This window comes from Anas platyrhynchos, chromosome 17 (assembly GCF_047663525.1).
Source record: "Anas platyrhynchos isolate ZD024472 breed Pekin duck chromosome 17, IASCAAS_PekinDuck_T2T, whole genome shotgun sequence".
Taxonomy (NCBI): domain Eukaryota; kingdom Metazoa; phylum Chordata; class Aves; order Anseriformes; family Anatidae; genus Anas; species Anas platyrhynchos.
The window spans coordinates 514880-532589 of NC_092603.1; the positions used below are offsets into that span (position 1 = coordinate 514880).

At 57.1% G+C, this 17710-nt stretch overlaps 2 protein-coding genes across 2 annotated transcripts; one reads left to right on the plus strand and one right to left on the minus strand.

Annotated features, from left to right (window-relative positions):
• Nucleotides 1-1380: 1380 nt before the first annotated feature.
• LOC139998885 (uncharacterized) lies at nt 1381-9355 on the minus strand. Its single transcript, XM_072024814.1, has 4 exons — nt 9292-9355; nt 7594-7693; nt 6008-6082; nt 1381-3666 (listed from the first exon to the last, which is right to left on the minus strand). Exons 2-4 carry the CDS (start codon nt 7625-7627, stop codon nt 1520-1522), a joined length of 2256 nt encoding a protein of 751 aa, XP_071880915.1. The 5' UTR covers nt 7628-7693; nt 9292-9355; the 3' UTR covers nt 1381-1519.
• Nucleotides 9356-10452: 1097 nt separating this feature from the next.
• LOC139998853 (uncharacterized) lies at nt 10453-13764 on the plus strand. The gene is made up of 2 exons (XM_072024717.1): nt 10453-11723; nt 13746-13764. The coding sequence occupies exon 1, from the start codon at nt 10453-10455 to the stop codon at nt 11614-11616; it is 1164 nt and encodes a 387-aa protein (XP_071880818.1). The 3' UTR covers nt 11617-11723; nt 13746-13764.
• Nucleotides 13765-17710: the final 3946 nt, after the last annotated feature.

The following is a 17710-nucleotide window of genomic DNA, read 5'->3' on the forward strand; positions in this document are numbered from 1 at the left end:
GCCTGATTCTGCTCGTTTTTGCCCCAAATTTGGGGAAATTCCCGCTTTCCGTTTCACCTTCTCCTCCTTTTTAGGGAAAAAAAAAACTTAAAGTTTTATTTTTATTCTTTTTTGATCCTTCAGCGCTCCAGCATCCTGCGCGCAATCCTTCCCGTTTCTTCTCGTTTATTCATTTTTAATTATTTTTTCTTTTTTTTCTTAATTTTTACCCTTCCCTGGGTTTGGGTCCAAGCGTTCGCAGCCCGGTGCCAGGTGGAATTGGGGGAAAAAACGGGGATTTCGGGCCGGCAAAAAAAAATCACCACCGCCGTTCCCCACCGGGCGCAGAGCGAAAGCGAACACAAAAAATTAGGGAAAAAGGAGAAAAATTCATTACCCACCCCCCCACACACTGCAAACACACATTTTTTTGTGAAGTCCACGTGAAAAAAAGGCAAAAAAATAAAAAAAATGACGTCGCCGTTAAGTGACCTCACCAGGGTCTGCTGCGAGGATTTTTTTTCTTGCCAAAAAAGGGAAAATTAAGGAAAAAAACCGGCCCCGGGGCCACCTCCATGCGTGGGAACAGCCCGAGTCCTGCTGGAAATGTGTCTTTTGGCTGTTTTTTACCCAAAAAATGGGCGGCGGGGCTGCGGGAGGGGAGCGGAGCCGGTGGGGATGGGGAGGGTGAGGATGGTGAGGGTGGGGATGGAGATGATGATGGTGATGAAGAGGATGGGGATGAAGATGGTTGGGGCTGATTGTGATGAAGATGATGATGGTGAGGATGATGATGGGGATGGAGATGCTGATAATGAGGTGAGGAAGATGATGGTGAGGATGATGAAGATGAGGATGGGAGTGTTGATAGCGATGGAGGTGAGGATGATGATGATGATGGTTGGGGCTGATTGTGATGAAGATGATGATGGTGAGGATGATGATGAAGAGGATGGAGGCGCCAATAGTGATGATGGTGAGGATGATGAAGATGGCGATGGAGATGCTGATAATGGAGGTGACGATGATGATGGAGAGGATGAAGATGGGGATGGAGGGGATGATGATGATGGAGAGGATGATGATGAAGGGGATGAAGAAGCTGATATGGTGGTGAGGATGATGATGGTGATGATGGTTGGGGCTGACGATGATGAAGATGATGGTGAGGCTCATGGCGATGAGGATGAGGATGATGATGGTTGGGGCTGATGATGATGAAGATGATGGTGAGGTTCATGGTGATGAAGATGATGATGGAGAGGATGATGAAGATGATGACGGTGAGGCTCATGATGATGATGGTGAGGATGATGACGGTGAGGATGATGGTGATGATGAAGATGATGATGAAGAAGATGATGATGGCGAGGATGATGAAGATGATGACGGTGAGGTTCATGGTGATGAAGATGATGACGGTGAGGATGATGATGGGGCCGGAGGGGCCAATCCCAGACCCCCTTGTACCCGAGACCCCCCCGCACCCCCCGCTGGGCTCTCCTGAGGGGGGGTCCCGTGACCCCCACCCCCCCCCCACTCAATTGATGAGGGAGGAGGCCGGGGGTGCCCCGGGGGGGGACGCGGCCGGGGGGAAGGCGGGGGGGGGGAAGGCGCGGGTTGGGAACGGGAGGGCCCAGGGCAGCTCCAGGGGGGGCAGGGGCAGGGCGGCGGGGGCGGCGGGGAAGGGGGGCAGCGGGGGGGCGGGGAAGGCGCCGGGGGGCAGCGGCGGGGCCGGGGCGGCGTTGACGTTGGCGTTGACGTTGACGTTGGCCATGGCGTTGACGTTGGCGTTGATTTTGGCGTTGGGGTTGACGTTGGCCATGGCGTTGGCGTTGACGTTGCCGTTGGCCGCGGCGTTGGCCTTGCCCTTGTCCCCGGCGTGGGTGCGCTGGTGCCGGTTGAGGTGGGAGCTGCGGCTGAAGCACTTGGCGCACTCGGGGCACTTGTAGGGCTTCTCGCCGGTGTGCACGCGCCGGTGGATGGTGAGCTCGGAGCGCTGGATGAAGCTCTTGCCGCACTCGGGGCAGCCGTAGGGCTTCTCGCCGAGATGGATGCGCTGGTGCTTGATGAGGTTGGAGGAGACGCTGAAGCACTTGCCGCAGACGTTGCAGGCGTAGGGCTTCTCCCCGGTGTGCATGCGCCGGTGCTTGGTCAGGTCCGATTTTTGGATGAAGCCCTTGCCGCAATCGGGGCACTTGTAGGGCTTCTCGCCCAGGTGGGTGCGCTGGTGCTTGATGAGGTTGGAGCGCACCCCGAAGCTCTTGCCGCAGTCCCCGCACTTGTAGGGCTTCTCCCCGGTGTGCATGCGCCGGTGCTTGACCAGCGCCGAATTCTGCCCGAAACTCTTGCCGCACTCGGGGCAGGCGTAGGGCTTCTCGCCCGTCTGCGTGCCCTGGTGCTTGACGCCCTCGCCGCGCTGCCCCAAGCTCTTACCGCACTCGCTGCACTTGGGCGGCCTCTCCGGCACCGCCGGCACCGCCGCGGTTTTGGGGCGCCCGCCCCACCGCGAGCTCTGCCCGCACTCTCCGCAACCCCCCGGCCTCTCGCCCCGCGCCCCCCGCCGCCGTTTGGCACCACCACCGCAGCAGGGCTCGGCGTGGACGCGGCGGTGCCGCTCCAAGTGGGAGCCCTGCGAGAAGCCCTTGCCGCAATCGCCGCAGCGGTACGGCTTCTCGCCGGCGTGGATGCGGCGGTGCCGGTCGAGGTGGGAGCTCCAGGCGAAGCTCTTGCCGCAGTCCCCGCAGGCGTAGGGCTTGCCGGCGGCGTGGCCGCGCTGGTGCTGCAGCAGCGCCGCGCTCAGCCCGAAGCCCTTCCCGCACTCGCCGCACTTGTGGGGTTTTTCGGCCGCGCCGCCCAAGCGCCGGCGCTTGGCCAAAGCCGCCGGGCTCTTGCCGAAATTTTTGCCACCGCACTCGCCGCACTGCGCCGCGCCGCCGCCGCCGGCGTGGGTGCGGCGGTGCCGGTCGAGGTGGGAGCTCCAGCTGAAGCTCTTGCCGCACTCGGGGCAGGCGTAGGGCTTCTCGCCGGTGTGGATGCGCCGGTGCCGCTCCAGGTGGGAGTTCCAGTTGAAGCCCTTGCCGCAGTCGCCGCACTTGTAGGGCTTCTCCTCCAGGTGCTGCTTCTGGTGCTTCACCAAACCCGAGCTGGCCGGGAAGGTCTTGCCGCAGACGCCGCATTGGCACGGCGCCGCCGCCGCCGCGCCGCCGTGCACCCGTTGGTGCTGGATGAAGGCCGAGCCCACGCTGAAGCTCTTGCCGCACTCGGGGCACTTGTAGGGCTTCTCGCCGGCGTGCCGCCGCTGGTGGGTGATGAGCGTGGAGCTCAGCCGGAAGCACTTACCGCACTCGGGGCACTTGTAGGGCTTCTCCGCCCCGCGCCGGCGCTTGGTGAAGGCGGCGCCGAACGCCAGGGCTTTGCCGCAGTCGTGGCAGCGCCCGTGGCCCAGGAGGCTCCGCTGGGGGAACTTCTTGAAGCCGGCCCGGTGGCCCGATTTGCCGGCCCGCTTGCCGGCCCGGGGGGGGCCCTCGGTTTTGGGCGGCTCGCCGCTCGTCGCCGTCCCCTCGCCGCCGCCGGGGGGGTTGGGGCCCTTGGGTTTGGGTGCCGGCGGTGTCCCCTCGGTGTCGCCCGCCTCCGGTTGGCCCGGCGGGGGCTCGTCCTCCTCCTGCTCGCTCAGCAGCCCGGCCTCTGCGGGGGCAAGGGGGGGCTCTGGGAGCACCCGGCCGCGGGTGAGCCCGAAGCCCCCGGCACTCGGTTCGCCAATGTCATTGCCCCGGGGAGGGCCGGGATGGGGTGGGTTGGGTTGGGTTGGGTTGGGTGGGGTGGGGTTGGGTTGGTTGGGTTGGGTTGAGTTGGTTCGGTTAGTTGGGTTGGGTTGAATTGGGTTGGTTGGGTTTGGTTGGGTTGGTTGGGTTGGGTGCGGTTGGTTGAGGTTGGTTGGGTTGGTTGTGCTGGGTTGGTTGGATTGGTTGGGTTGGATTAGTTGAGGTGGGTTGGTTGCATTGGGTTGGTTGGGTTGGGTTGTTTTTTTTTGGGTGTGGTTGGTTGAGGTAGGTTGGGTTGAATTGGGTTGGTTGGTTTGGGTTGGTTGAGGTAGGTTGGGTTGAGTTGGTTGGGTTGGGTTTAATTGGGTCGGGGTTAGTTGGGTTGGGTTGACTTGGGTTGGTTGAGGTGGATTGGGTCAGTTGTGTTGGGTGGATTGGGTTAGTTGAGTTGGGTTGGGTTGGTTGGTTTGGGTTGGTTGGATTGGTTGGGTTGGGTTGGTTGGGTTAGTTGGGTTGGGGTTAGTTGGGTTGGGTTGGGTTGGTTGAGTTGGTTGGGTTGGGTTAGTTGGGTTGGTTGAGTTGGGTTGGTTGGGTTGGGTTAGGTGGGTTGGGTTGGGTTGGGTTGATTGAGTTGGTTGGGTTGGGCTGGTTGTGCTGGGTTGGTTGGATTGGTTGGGTTGGATTAGTTGAGGTGGGTTGGGTTGGGTTGGGTGGGGTTGGTTGAGGTTGGTTGGGTTTGTTGGGTTGGTTGAGTTGGGTTGGGTTGAATTGGTTGAGGTGGGTTGGGCCGGTTGTGTTGGGTTGGATTGGGTTAGTTGAGGTGGGTTGGGTTGGTTGAGTTGGGTTGGGTTGGGTTGGTTGCGTTGGGTTGGTTGGGTTGGGTTAGTTGGGTTGGGTTAGGTTATGTTAGGTTGGGTTGGTTGGGTTGGTTGCGTTGGGTTGGTTGCATTGGGTAGATTTGGGTTGGGTTGGTTGGGTTGAGTTGGTTGAGTTGAGTTGGATTAGTTGAGGTGGGTTGAGTTGGGTTGGTTGGTTTGGGTTGATTGAGTTGGGTTGGGTTGGGTTGGTTGGGTTGGCATGGTGGATCTTCTGCCAAATTCATCATCTCCAACACCAAAAAAATGACCAAACCCAAATTTGGCCTCCTTCAATTTGGCATCCCCAATTTCACCATTTTCAACACCAAAAACCCCGCCCAACCCAACGTTGGCCACCTCCAATGATGTAACGTCCCCAATTTCATCATTTTTAACACCAAAAACCCCGTCCAACCCAACTTTGACCAACTCCAATGACAGGACGTTCCCAAATTCATCATCTCTAACACCAAAAAAATGACCAAACCCAAATTTGGCCCACTCCAATTTATGGAAACTCCCCAATTTCATCATTTTCAACACCAAAAACCGCACCCAACCCAACGTTGACCATCTCCAATGACAGGATGTCCCCAAATTCATCATCTCTAACACCAAAAAAATGACAAACCCAAATTTGGCCATCTCCAATTTATGGAACGTCCCCAATTTCATCACTTTCAACACCAAAAAAATGACCAAACCCAAATTTGGCCTCCTCCAATGATGCAACATCCCCAATTTCATCATCTTCAACACCAAAAAAATGACCAAACCCAAATTTGGCCATCTCCAATTTATGGAACATCCCCAATTTCATCATCTTCTACACCAAAAAAATGACCAAACCCAAATTTGGCCTCCTCCAATGATGCAACATCCCCAATTTCATCATCTTCTACACCAAAAAAATGACCAAACCCAAATTTGGCCTCCTCCAATTTATGGAACATCCCCAATTTCACCATTTTCAACACCAAAAACCGCACCCAACCCAACTTTGACCATCTCCAATGACGGGATGTCCCCAAATTCATCATTTTCAGCACCAAAAAAATGACCAAACCCAAATTTGGCCATCTCCAATTTATGGAACGTCCCCAATTTCATCACTTTCAACACCAAAAAAATGACCAAACCCAAATTTGGCCTCCTCCAATGATGCAACATCCCCAATTTCATCATCTTCTACACCAAAAAAATGACCAAACCCAAATTTGGCCATCTCCAATTTATGGAACATCCCCAATTTCACCATTTTCAACACCAAAAACCCCGTCCAACCCAAATTTGGCCTCCTCCAATGAGAAGACCCCGTAACATCTCCGGGCGACCCCCTCCCACCCTCAACTTGCCCAATTTTGCCCAAAAAGCCCCAAAATCGCCAAATTTTGCCCCAAAACTCACCGGACGCCAGCCCCCTGCGGCGATGCGACTCGGCGAAGGCGGTGATCCGCGGCCAGCTGATGGCGATCTCCTCGGCTAGGGGACACGGTCGGAGTGCCAATTATGGCTTTTTTTCACCCAAAAATAGCCGCGCGCCCCTACGGGATCTGGGAGCTTCAGCAGGAGGACGCCCGATGCGCGCGTCCTTGGTTTTGACCCAAATCTTCAATTTTTATGGGGTGAATTTGGGTCAAAATCGTGATGATACGGATAAATTTGGGTTATACGACATTTATTGGGGATAAATTTGGGTGAAAATCACAATTATAGGGATAAATTTGGGTCGAAATCCTGATTATAGGGACAAATTTGGGTTGAACAACATTTATTAGGGACAAATTTGGGTCAAAATCATGATTATACGGATAAATTTGGGTTGAAATCCCTATTATAGGGATAAATTTGGGTTGAACATTTATTGGGGATAAATTTGGGTCGAAATCCCGATTATAGGGACAAATTTGGGTTGAACGACATTTATTGGGGATAAATTGGGTCAAAATCCCAATTATGGGGATAAATTTGGGTCGAAATCCCGATTACAGGGATAAATTTGGGTTGAACATTTATTGGGGATAAATTTGGGTCGAAATCCCAATTATGGGGATAAATTTGGGTCAAAATCCCGATTATAGGGATAAATTTGGGTTGAACAACATTTATTGGGGATAAATTTGGGTCAAAATCACAATTATACAGATAAATTTGGGTCCAAATCACAATTATTAAGATAAATTTGGGTTGAACATTTATTGGGGATAAATTTGGGTCAAAATCCCAATTATAGGGACAAATTTGGGTTGAACAACATTTATTGAGGATAAATTGGGTCAAAATCCCAATTATGGGGATAAATTTGGGTCAAAATCCCAATTATAGGGATAAATTTGGGTTGAACGACATTTATTGGGGATAAATTTGGGTCAAAATCACAATTATACGGATAAATTTGGGTCCAAATCACAATTACTAAGATAAATTTGGGTTGAACATTTATTGGGAATAAATTTGGGTCAAAATCACAATTATAGGGATAAATTTGGGTTGAATTACATTTATTGGGGATAAATTGGGTCAAAATCCCAATTATGGGGGATAAATTTGGGTCGAAATCCCGATTATAGGGATAAATTTGGGCTGAATGACGTTTATTGGGGATAAATTTGGGTCAAAACCCCAATTACGGCGGATAATTTTGGGCCAAAATCCCAGTTCTGAGCGATTTTGATCAAAACTCCAACTACAGGCAATAAATTTGGGTCGAAACCCCAATTACGGGGGATAAATTTGGGTTGAATTCCCCCCAAAATGATCAAACCGCACCCGGGACCCCCACCCTTTATTTAAGCTTAGATTTGAGGATTTTGGGAATTTTCCCAAACCCCCAATTTCTGCTCCCTCTTCCCCGCACCCCTCGGCATGAACTGGGGCCAAACCCTTAAATTGAATCATTTTTATTAAAAAAAGAGCAAAAAAGGAGGGAGGAAGAGCCGAGCCGGCGGCTTGATTTTGGGGTGAAAAACCACATTTTTGGGTCTGTGCCTCACCCAGCGAGATGACGTTCTCGTAGCTCTCCTGCATCGTGTCTTCGGGGGGGGTCCCCAAATTTTTTTTTTGGGGGGGGGGACAAGCGGAGGTCTCCGGCCCCTGTAAGGCAAAGAGGGGGGGGGTCCCCGTCTGCTTGGGGGGGGGACCCCAAAATAAAAGGGGGGGTCCCCAAAATAAAGGGGGGGGTCCCCAAAATAAAGGGGGGGTCCCCATGGCTCGGGGGGTCGTGGGGGGGCATTGGGGGCATTGGGGGGTCGTGGGGGGGTCATGGGGGGAGTAATTAAAAGGAGGGGGGTAATTAATAAAAGGGGGGGTGATTAAATAAGGGGGGGGTGTTAAATTGGGGGTGATTAATTAAGGGGGGGTGATTAATTAAGGGGGGGTGATTAATTAAGGGGGGTGATTAAATAAGGGGGGGTGTTAAATTGGGGGTGATTAATTAAGGGGGGTAATTAAATAAGGGGGGTAATTAAATAAGGGGGTGATTAATTAAGGGGGGGTGATTAATTAATGGGGGGTGATTAAATAAGGGGGGTATTAAATTGGGGGTAATTAAATAAGGGGGGGTAATTAAATAAGGGGGGGTTAAATAAGGGGGGGGTTAATTGGGGTGATTAATTGGGGGGGTAATTAAATGGGGGTGATTAATTAGGGGTGATTAATTGGGGGGGTGATTAATTAGGGGTGATTAATTGGGGGGTAATTAAATAAAGGGGGGGTTAAATAAGGGTAATTAAATGGGGGGGTAAATAAGGGGGTAATTAAACGGGGGGGGCATTTAAGGGGGTGATAAATAACAGGGGGGGGGCAATTAACCCAATTAACCGAGCGGGGGGGGATGGGGGGCAAAATATGGGGAGGGGGTGCGGGGGGGGGGGGGGCACGGGGATTTGGGGGGGGTGAGGGATTTGGGGGGGGGGCGAGGGATTTGGGGGGGATTTAGGGAATTGGGGGGGTCATGAATTTTTTTGGGGGGGCTGGGAATTTTGGGGGGGGTTCGGGAATTTTGGGGGGGGGTTAAGGAATTGGGAGGGGCGTCGGGAATTGGGGGGGGTCGGGAATTTTTGGGGGGTCAAGGGATATGGGGGGGATTTAAGGAATTGGGGGGGGGGTCCGGAATTTTTTTTTGGGGGGGGGGTCAGGAATTGGGGAAGGGGTTCAGGAATCGGGGGAGTCCAGGAATTGAGGGGGGGTCGTAAATTGAGGGGGGGGGCGCGAATTGGGGGGGGGTCGCGAATTGGGGGGGTTTAAGGATTCGGGGGGGGGTCGCGGATTGGGGGGGGGTCGCGAATTGGGGGGGGGGATAACGGATTGGGGGGGGTTGAGGATTCGGGGGGGGTCGCGAATTGAGGGGGGGGTCGTAAATTGAGGGGGGGTCGCGAATTGGGGGGGGGTCGCGAATTGGGGGGGGTTGAGGATTCCGGGGGGGGTCGCGGATTTTGGGGAGGGTGTCGCGAATTGGGGGGGTCCGGAATTGATGGGGGGGGTCGTAAATTGTGGGGGGGGGTCGTAAATTGTGGGGGGGGGTCACGAATCGAGGGGGGGTCGCGAATTGAGGGGGGGGGGTCCGGCCTCGGGGCTGGATTTAAAGCCCCGGGGCTGGATCCGAGGGGTTGGGGGGGTGGGGATTTTTGGGGGGGGGGGTCAGGATTTTTTGGGGGGGGGGTATTTTTTTTTTGGGGGGGGGGGGTCGTTACCTGCTCGGCGGGGCCCGGGGCCGCTCCGTTGCCCGCCGGCTCCGTAACGCGGGGCACAGGAAGGGGGGGGGCTGGGCAAAAAAAAGGGGGGGGGGCGGCAGGAAGGGGGGGGGGGGGAAGGGAGGGGGGGGGCAGGAAAAGGGGGGGGGGGCAGGAAGGGGGGGGGCGTAAAAAAAAAAAAAGGGGGGGGGGCAAAGAAAGCTCCGGGAACGCCGGGAGAACGGTGGGGAGGTGGGATGGGGGGGGACTGGAGGGACTGGGAGGGACTGGGAGGGACTGGGAGGGGGTGGGGGGGGGCTGGGGGGGGAATGGGGGGTGGGGGGGGGTTTAAGGGGGGTTTAGGGGGGGTTTAGGGGGGTTCGGGGGGGGGATGGGAGTGGGAAGGGGAGTGGGAAGGGGACTGGGAGGGACTGGGGGGGACTGGGAGGGACTGGGAATGGGGACGGGGAAAGGGAGCCGGGACTGGGAGGGACTGGGAACGGGACTGGGAGGGACTGGGAATGGGACTGGGACAGACTGGGAGCAGGGACTGGGAAAGGGAACCGGGACTGGGACAGACTGGGAGGCGACTGGGAGGGACTGGGAATGGAGACGGGGAAAGGGAACCGGACTGGGAGGGACTGGGAACGGGACTGGGGAGGGACTGGGAATGGGACTGGGACAGACTGGGAACGGGGACTAGGAAAGGGAACCGGGACTGGGACAGACTGGTGGGGACTGGGAACGGGACTGGGATGGACTGGGAATGGGGACAGGGAAAGGGAGCCGGGACTGGGATGCACTGGGAGGGACTGGGAATGGGACTGGGACACACTGGGAACGGGGACTAGGAAAGGGAACCGGGACTGGGAGGGACTGGAAATGGGGCTGGGAGGGACTGGGAACGGGACTGGGATGCACTGGGAGCAGGACTGGGAAAGGGAACGGGGACTGGAACTGGGAACTGGGAGCGGGGCTGGGAAAGGGACTGGGAAAGGGAACTGGGAGCAGGAACTGGGACTGGGATGGGGCTGGGAACAGGAACCAGGACTGGGAACTGGGAATGGGGACTGGGACCAGACTGGGACTGGGACTGGGAACAGGACGGGGAAAGGGAGCCGGGACTGGGAGCAGGAACTGGGACTGGGAGCGGGAACTGGGAACTGGGATTGGGAACTGGGAATGGGCTGGGAACTGGGAGTGGGAACTGGGAATGGGAATGGGACTGGGAACTGGGAACGGGACTGGGAACTGGGAGGGGACTGGGAATGCAACTGGGAACTGGGAATGGGACTGGGATTGGGAACTGAGACTGGGAACTGGGAACTGGGACTGGGAACAGGACTGGGAACTGGAAAGGGAACAGGACTGGGAACTGGACTGGGAACTGGGAATGAGACTGGGATTGGGAACTGGGACTGGGAACTGGGAACTGGGATGAGACTGGGAACGGGACTGGGAACTGGGAATGGGAACCGGGAGGGGACTGGGATTGGGACTGGGAACTGGGAACGGGACTGGGAACTGGGACTGGGAACCAGGAGGGGACTGGGAATACGACTGGGAACTGGGAATGGGACTGGGAACTGGGAGGGGACTGGGAACGGGATTGGGAACTGGGAACGGAACTGGGAATGGGACTGGGAATGGGGTTGGGAACTGGGAGGGGACTGGAATTGGGACTGGGAATGGAGCTGGGAACTGGGAGGGGACTGGGAATGGGACTGGGAACTGGGAGGGGACTGGGAACGGGCCTGGGAACTGGGAACGGAACTGGAATTGGGACTGGGAACTGGGAATGGGAACTGGGAGGGGACTGGGAACGGGATTGGGAACTGGGAACAGAACTGGAATTGGGACTGGGAACTGGGAATGGGAACTGGGAGTGGGAACTGGGAATGGGACTGGGAACTGGGAACGGAACTGGGAATGGGACTGGGAATGGGGTTGGGAACTGGGAGGGGACTGGAATTGGGACTGGGAATGGAGCTGGGAACTGGGAGGGGACTGGGAATGGGACTGGGAACTGGGAGGGACTGGGAACGGGACTGGGAACTGGGAACGGAACTGGGAATGGGACTGGGAACTGGGAATGGGAACTGGGAGGGGACTGGAATTGGGACTGGGAATGGAGCTGGGAACTGGGAGGGGACTGGGAATGGGACTGGGAACTGGGAGGGGACTGGGAACGGGATTGGGAACTGGGAACGGAACTGGGAATGGGACTGGGAACTGGGAATGGGAACTGGGAGGGGACTGGGAACTGGGACTGGGAACTGGGAGGGGACTGGGACCGGGTGTGGGAACTGGGGACCCCCCCCCGCCCCCTCCCCCCCCCCATGGTGACGTTTGGGGGCGCAGGGCCGGCGGCGGGGGGGCCATGGAGCCCGACGGGGAGCGGCCGCGGCCGGGGGGGGCCGGCGAGGAGGAGGAGGGCGACGAAGGCCACGAGGGTAGGTGGGGAGGGGGCTGGGGGGGTCGGGGGGGTGGGGGCGGAATCCCCCCGGGACCTCAAATATGGGGTGGGGGCTCCGTCACCCCAAAACCTGACCCTATAGATTGGGGTCTCCACCCCCCAAAATCTGACCCTATAGGTTGGGGTCTCCATCCCCCAAAACTTGACCCTATAGATTGGGGTCTTCAACCCCCAAAACCTTAAATTATGGGTTGGGGTCTTCATCCCCCCTAAAATCTGACCCTATAGGTTGGGGTCTCCATCCCCCAAAACCTTAAATTATGGGTTGGGGTCTCCATCCCCCAAAACTTGACCCTATAGGTTGGGTCTCCATCCCCCCAAAACCTTAAATTATGGGTTGGGGTCTCCATCCCCCAAAACTTGACCCTATAGGTTGGGGTCTCCATCCCCCAAAATCTTAAATTATGGGTTGGGGTCTTCATCCCCCCATGACCTCATCCCATGGGTTGGGGTCTTCATCCCCCAAGACCTGACCCTATAGGGTGGGGTCTTCATTCCCCCAAAATTCATCCCATGGGTCGGGGTCTTCATCCCCCAAAACTTGACCCTATAGGTTGGGGTCTCCATCCCCCAAAACCTGACCCTATAGGTTGGGGTCTGGTCCCATGACCTCCTTCCCATGATTTGGGTCTTCATCCCCCAAAATTTGACCCCCTATAGGTTGGGGTCTCCATCCCCAAACCTTAAATTGCTAAGGGTTGGGGTCTTCATCCCTAAAACCTGACCCTATAGATTTGGGTCTCCATCACCCAAGACCTTAAATTATGGATTCGGGTCTTCATCCCCCAAAACTTGACCCTGATAGATTGGGGTCTTCATCACCCAAAACTTGACCCTATAGGATCGGGTCGTAGTCCCCCAGAACTTGACCTATAGGTTCGGGTCTTCATCCCCCAAAACCTTGAATTATGGGTCGGGTCTTCATCCCCTAAATCTGACCCTATGGGTTGGGGTCTTCATCCCAAAATCTGACCTATAGATTTGGGTCTTCATCCCCAAAACCTGACCCTATAGACTTGATCTCCATCACGACCTTAAATTATGGGTTGGGTCTTCATCTCCCCCTAAAACCTGACCCTATAGGTTGGGGTCATCATCCCAATAGCTTGACCTATAGGTCAGGGTCTTCATCCCCCCAAAACTGACCCATAGATTGGGTATTCCATCCCCAAAACTTGACCCTATAGGTTGGGTCTCCATCCCCAAAACCTTAAATTATGGGTTGGGTCTTAGTACCCTAAAACCTGACCCTATAGATTGGGTCTCCATCCCCCAAAATCTGACCCTATAGATTGGGTCTCCATCCCCCAAAACTTGACCCTATAGATTCGGGTCTCCATAACCTGACCCTATAGGCTCGGGTCTCCATCCCCCAAAACCTAAAATTATGGGTTCGGGTCTCCATCACCCCAAAATCTGGGTCCTATAGGTTGGGGTCTCCATCCCCGAAACCTCCACCCATCGGACCTCCACCCCAAACCTCAACCCTATAGATTGGGGTCTCCATAGCCCCGAAACCTCACCCCATAGGAGAGACCGGGCCCTCCACCGAAACCTGACCCTATAGGTTTGGGATCTCCCTCCCAAAACCTAAATTATGGGTTGGGTATAATACCCCAACCTAACCCTATAGATTCGGGTCTCAGTGCCCAAACCTAAACTTATGGGTTGGGGTCTGGTCACCCCAAAATATTGGTATATCAGATGGGTACCCCAAAAGTACTTGAGATATGGGTTCAGGTCTCATACCCCGAACCTGGGTCTGTGGGTTCGGGTCTCATGCCCCGAACCTGGTCTTATGGGTACGGGTACTACCCGTCACCCCAAAATATTGGTATGGGTCTCAGCCTCCCATCACCCCAAACCTCATCCCAGAACGGCCCTCCACCCCAAAACCCGACCCTATGATTGGGTACTTTGACCCCAAAACCCGACCCTACAACTCGGGTCCCCGCCCCAAACCCCCCATTGTGCCCCCACCGACCCTTTACCCCCGCAGCCTCCTCGCCGACCTCCGGGGGCTTCCCATCGACCTCCACCGGACCACCGGCGGCCACGGGACCACCGCCCCCGGAGCCCCTCCGCTGGACCGCGGTGGTCTCCCCGCGCAGCCGAGACTCTCCCTGCCCCGAGCCCCTCCCCATTCTCCCGAATCCTTCGGCTGCCCCTTCGCCTTCGCCCGGGAACCCGGCGCGCGCCCCCGGCGCCGCCTTCGCTGTCCTCCAACTGCGGGACGACCTTCGCCGTCGCCTCCAACCTCGGGCGCCACCAACGCGCCCTGCCGGGCCCGGGGGTTGCGGAACGGGAGCAGCGGGGCTTGCAACAGTTCCAACGGGGGGCTCCGGTGAGTCAACGGGGGCTTGGCGGGTGACGGGGGCTTTGGCAAGTCAATGTGGGGGTTTTTTGGCAGGTAAAAATTTGGCAAGTCAATCAGTTCAAGTCAAACTGAGGTCTCCAGTTGAGTGATGAGGATTTGTCCACTCAGCGGGGTCTCCAGTAGTCAAACTGGGATCTCCAGTAGTCAAACTGGGTACTTGGCCAGTGGACGGGGTTTTTGGCAAGTCAAACAGGGTTTCCAGTAGTGATGGGGGTGTCCAGTAGAGACCAACTGGGGTCTTTAGAGTGGATGGGGTCTCCAGTACAGTCAACTGGGGTGTCCAGTAGTGGAGACTCCGGTCTACTGGCAGGTGAGGATTCGGTTCTCTGTAGAGTGCAGTGGGGGTTCCGCAGCGAACGGAGGTCTCCACTCGAATGGGGGTCTCCATAGCATGGAAACTGCTGGGGGTTCTGCAGAGTGGAGTTGAATGGGGGTGTCCAGGTCACCAACTGGGATTCTTGGCAAGTCAGCGGGGTTTTTGGCAAGTAAGGGGTGTCCAGGTGAGTGGTGGGGTCTCTGGAAAGTGCAATGGGGGTCTTTGGCAAGTAAACGGGGTCTCCAGCTGAACGGGGGTCTCCAGTAAGTAGACTGGGATCTCCAGTAAGTCAACTGGGGTCTCTGGCAAGTCAACGAGTACAGCTGATGGGGTCTCCAGTAAGTAGACTGGGGTGCTCTGGCAAGTCAATTGGGTCTCTGGCAGGTCAGTTGGGTTTGGCAAGTCAACAGGGTTTTTGGCAAGTCAATGGGGGTCTCGGCAAGACGAGGGTTTTTGGCAAGTCAACGGGTTTTTGGCTAGTAAGCGGGCAAGAGGTTTTTGGCTAGTCAGGCGGGGTTTCCGGCAAGTCGGCGAGTTGGCAACCCGGCGACTGGCAAGTAGGCGGGGTTTTTGGCAAGTCAATGGGGTCTCTGGCAAGTAGACGGGGTTCCGGCAAGTCGGCAGGGACTTTTGGCTAGTGAGACAGGGTTTCGGCAAGTGGGCGGGGACTTGGACTCAACGGGTTTCACAACTCAACGGGTTTTAGCAACTCAACGACGGGTTCAGCGGCTCACCGGGATCTGCAACTCAACGTGGATCTTCGGCACATAAACAGGCTTCCACCCGCGGTGCCCGGCGCGCGCCCGAGTTCTCCGGCGACCCACGGGGCTCCCCGCAGCGCTGCGGCCGCGTGCGGCGAATCCTTCGTGCGCGGGGCCGAGCTGGCGGCCGCCGGCGCCTCCACCGCGCGCTCGGCGCCCTTCCAGTGCTCCCCGTGCGCAAGGCCTTGGCCCTCGAGCTGCCCGCCTCACCCGGCACCGCCGCGTCCACACCGGCGAGCCCTACCAGTGCCCGGAGTGCGGCAAACGCTTCGGCCGCAGCTCCCACCTGTACCCCGACAGCCCCGCCCCCAGCGCCGGCGGCGGCCGTTCCTGCATCTGCACCTGCTGCGGCCGGGCTCTCGGCAGCACCTCCATCGCAAGGCCAGCGCACCCACCGGGGCCGCCGGCCCTAGGAGTGCGCCCAGTGCCGCAAGAAGTCGGCGGCGCCCGTGGTCAAGCACCAACGGCTTCACCGCCGACGGGCCTGCGGCTGCGGAGTGCGGGGAGGTTTTCGGGGGCCGCTCCCGGTGCGCCCGGCACCGCCGGAGCCTCCACGGGGGCGAGCAACCCTCCCGCATGCGGCGATTGCGGCGGACCTCCTGGAGCTCGCACTGGGAGCGCCACCGGCGCATCCACACGGCGAGCGAGCCCTGCGCCTGCGGCGACTGCGGCAAGCGCTTCGCCCGCACCTCCCCCACCTCTACCCGCACCAGCGCCACCACGCCGGGGGCAGCCCACGTCTGCGCCCACTGAGGAAGGCTCAACAGCACCCTGCACTTCCACAAGCACCAGCGGCCCAGCGGCGGCGGGGCCGGGGGTGGCGGGAGCGGGATTTGGGACCGTACTGGTGGTACTGGTGGTGGTGCTGGTGGTGGTGGTGGTGGTGTTGGTGCTGTTGGTGGTGGTACTGGTGGTGCTGGTGGTGGTAGTGGTGGTACTGGTGGTATTGAGACACTGGCACCAGTGTCAGTGCTCTGGTAGTGGTATTGGTGCTCTTGTAGTGGTGCTGGTGGTATTGGTGGCGGTACTGGTACTACTGGCGGTGGTGTTGGTACTATTGGCGGTGGTTATCATCCTGTTTGTGGTGCTGGTGCTACTGGTGGCGATATTCGTAATACTGGTAGTGGTACTGGTGCTGCTGGTGGTGGTGCTGGTATTACTAGCAGTGGTATTGGTGCTCCTGGTAGTGGTACTGGTGCTGCTGGTGGTGGTATTGCTGGTGCTGCTGGCAGTGGTACTGGTGCTGCTGGTGGTGGTATTGGTGCTGCTGGTGGTACTGGTGCTGCTGGTAGTGGTATTCGTGCTACTGGTAGCAGTGTAGATGCTACTGGTGGCAATTGTCGGCGATACTGGTAGTGGTACTGGTGCTGCTGCTGGTGGTACTGGTACTATTGGTGGCGGTGTCGGTGGTACTGGTAGTGGTATTGGTGCTACTGGTGGCGGTGTCGGTGATATTGGTAGCGGTATTAGCACCACTGGCACCAGTGTCAGTACTACTGGTGGTGTCAGTACTACTGGTAGCGGTACTGGTACTACTGGTAGCGGTACTGGTACTACTGGCGGCAGTGTCGGCGCTAGTAGCACTGGTACCAGTACTACTGGCACTGGTACTGGTACTTCTGGTGGTGGTTGTGGCTGCTCGCGGTAGTATTCGGCGCTATTGGCACCGGTACTGGCGCTACTGGCGCTCTGGTACTACTGGCACCGGTGGTTCCATTCTGGTACTGGTACTGGTATTACTGGTACTGGTGCTTCTGGTACTGGTACTATTGGTACTGGTACCAGTGCCGCCACGCACACAATGGAGCGGGTGCGGTGGGGCGCGGATCCGCGCGGGCAGGGGTGCGGGCGACGGTTCGGTGCTGGTGCAGCTGGTGGTCTGGTACTGGTGCCGCTGACCATCTGGCGTGCTGGTGGTGGTCTACGTGCCGCTGGTGCTGGTGTTACTGGTGCTGGTGTTACTGGTGGTCCGCGCGGCGGCGGCGTGGGGAGGGTCTGGGGAGCCGCCACGGATCCGGCCCCTTGACGATGGGGGGGGGGGTTCGGGATTCCCTAAAAACGGATCCCCGAAAACCCAGATCCCCTAAAAACAGTCCCCTAGAAACGGGTACCCCCTGAGAAATGGATCCCCCAGAAACCCAGATCCCCTAAAAACGGATCCCCTAAAAAACGGGCGCCCCCCAATCCCCTAGGAAGTGGTACCTCGGGTTAAGTCTCGCGAGACCTCGATCCCGACCCCGATCCGTATAGGTGGGGTCCCTATCAGTAGATACCCCAATCCGTTAGGTATCTATATAATGGATCCCCTATACACCAGATCCCCTATACACCAGATACCTATATACTGGATCCCATATATACCCGATCCCTATATACCCGATCCCTATATACCGGACCTGCTATATATCAGATCCCATATCTACCAGATCCGTGTGTGTGTGGGTCCCTGTGTGGATCCCTGTGTGTGGATCCGTGTGCGTGGGATCCTATATGTGGACTCTCTCCGTGTG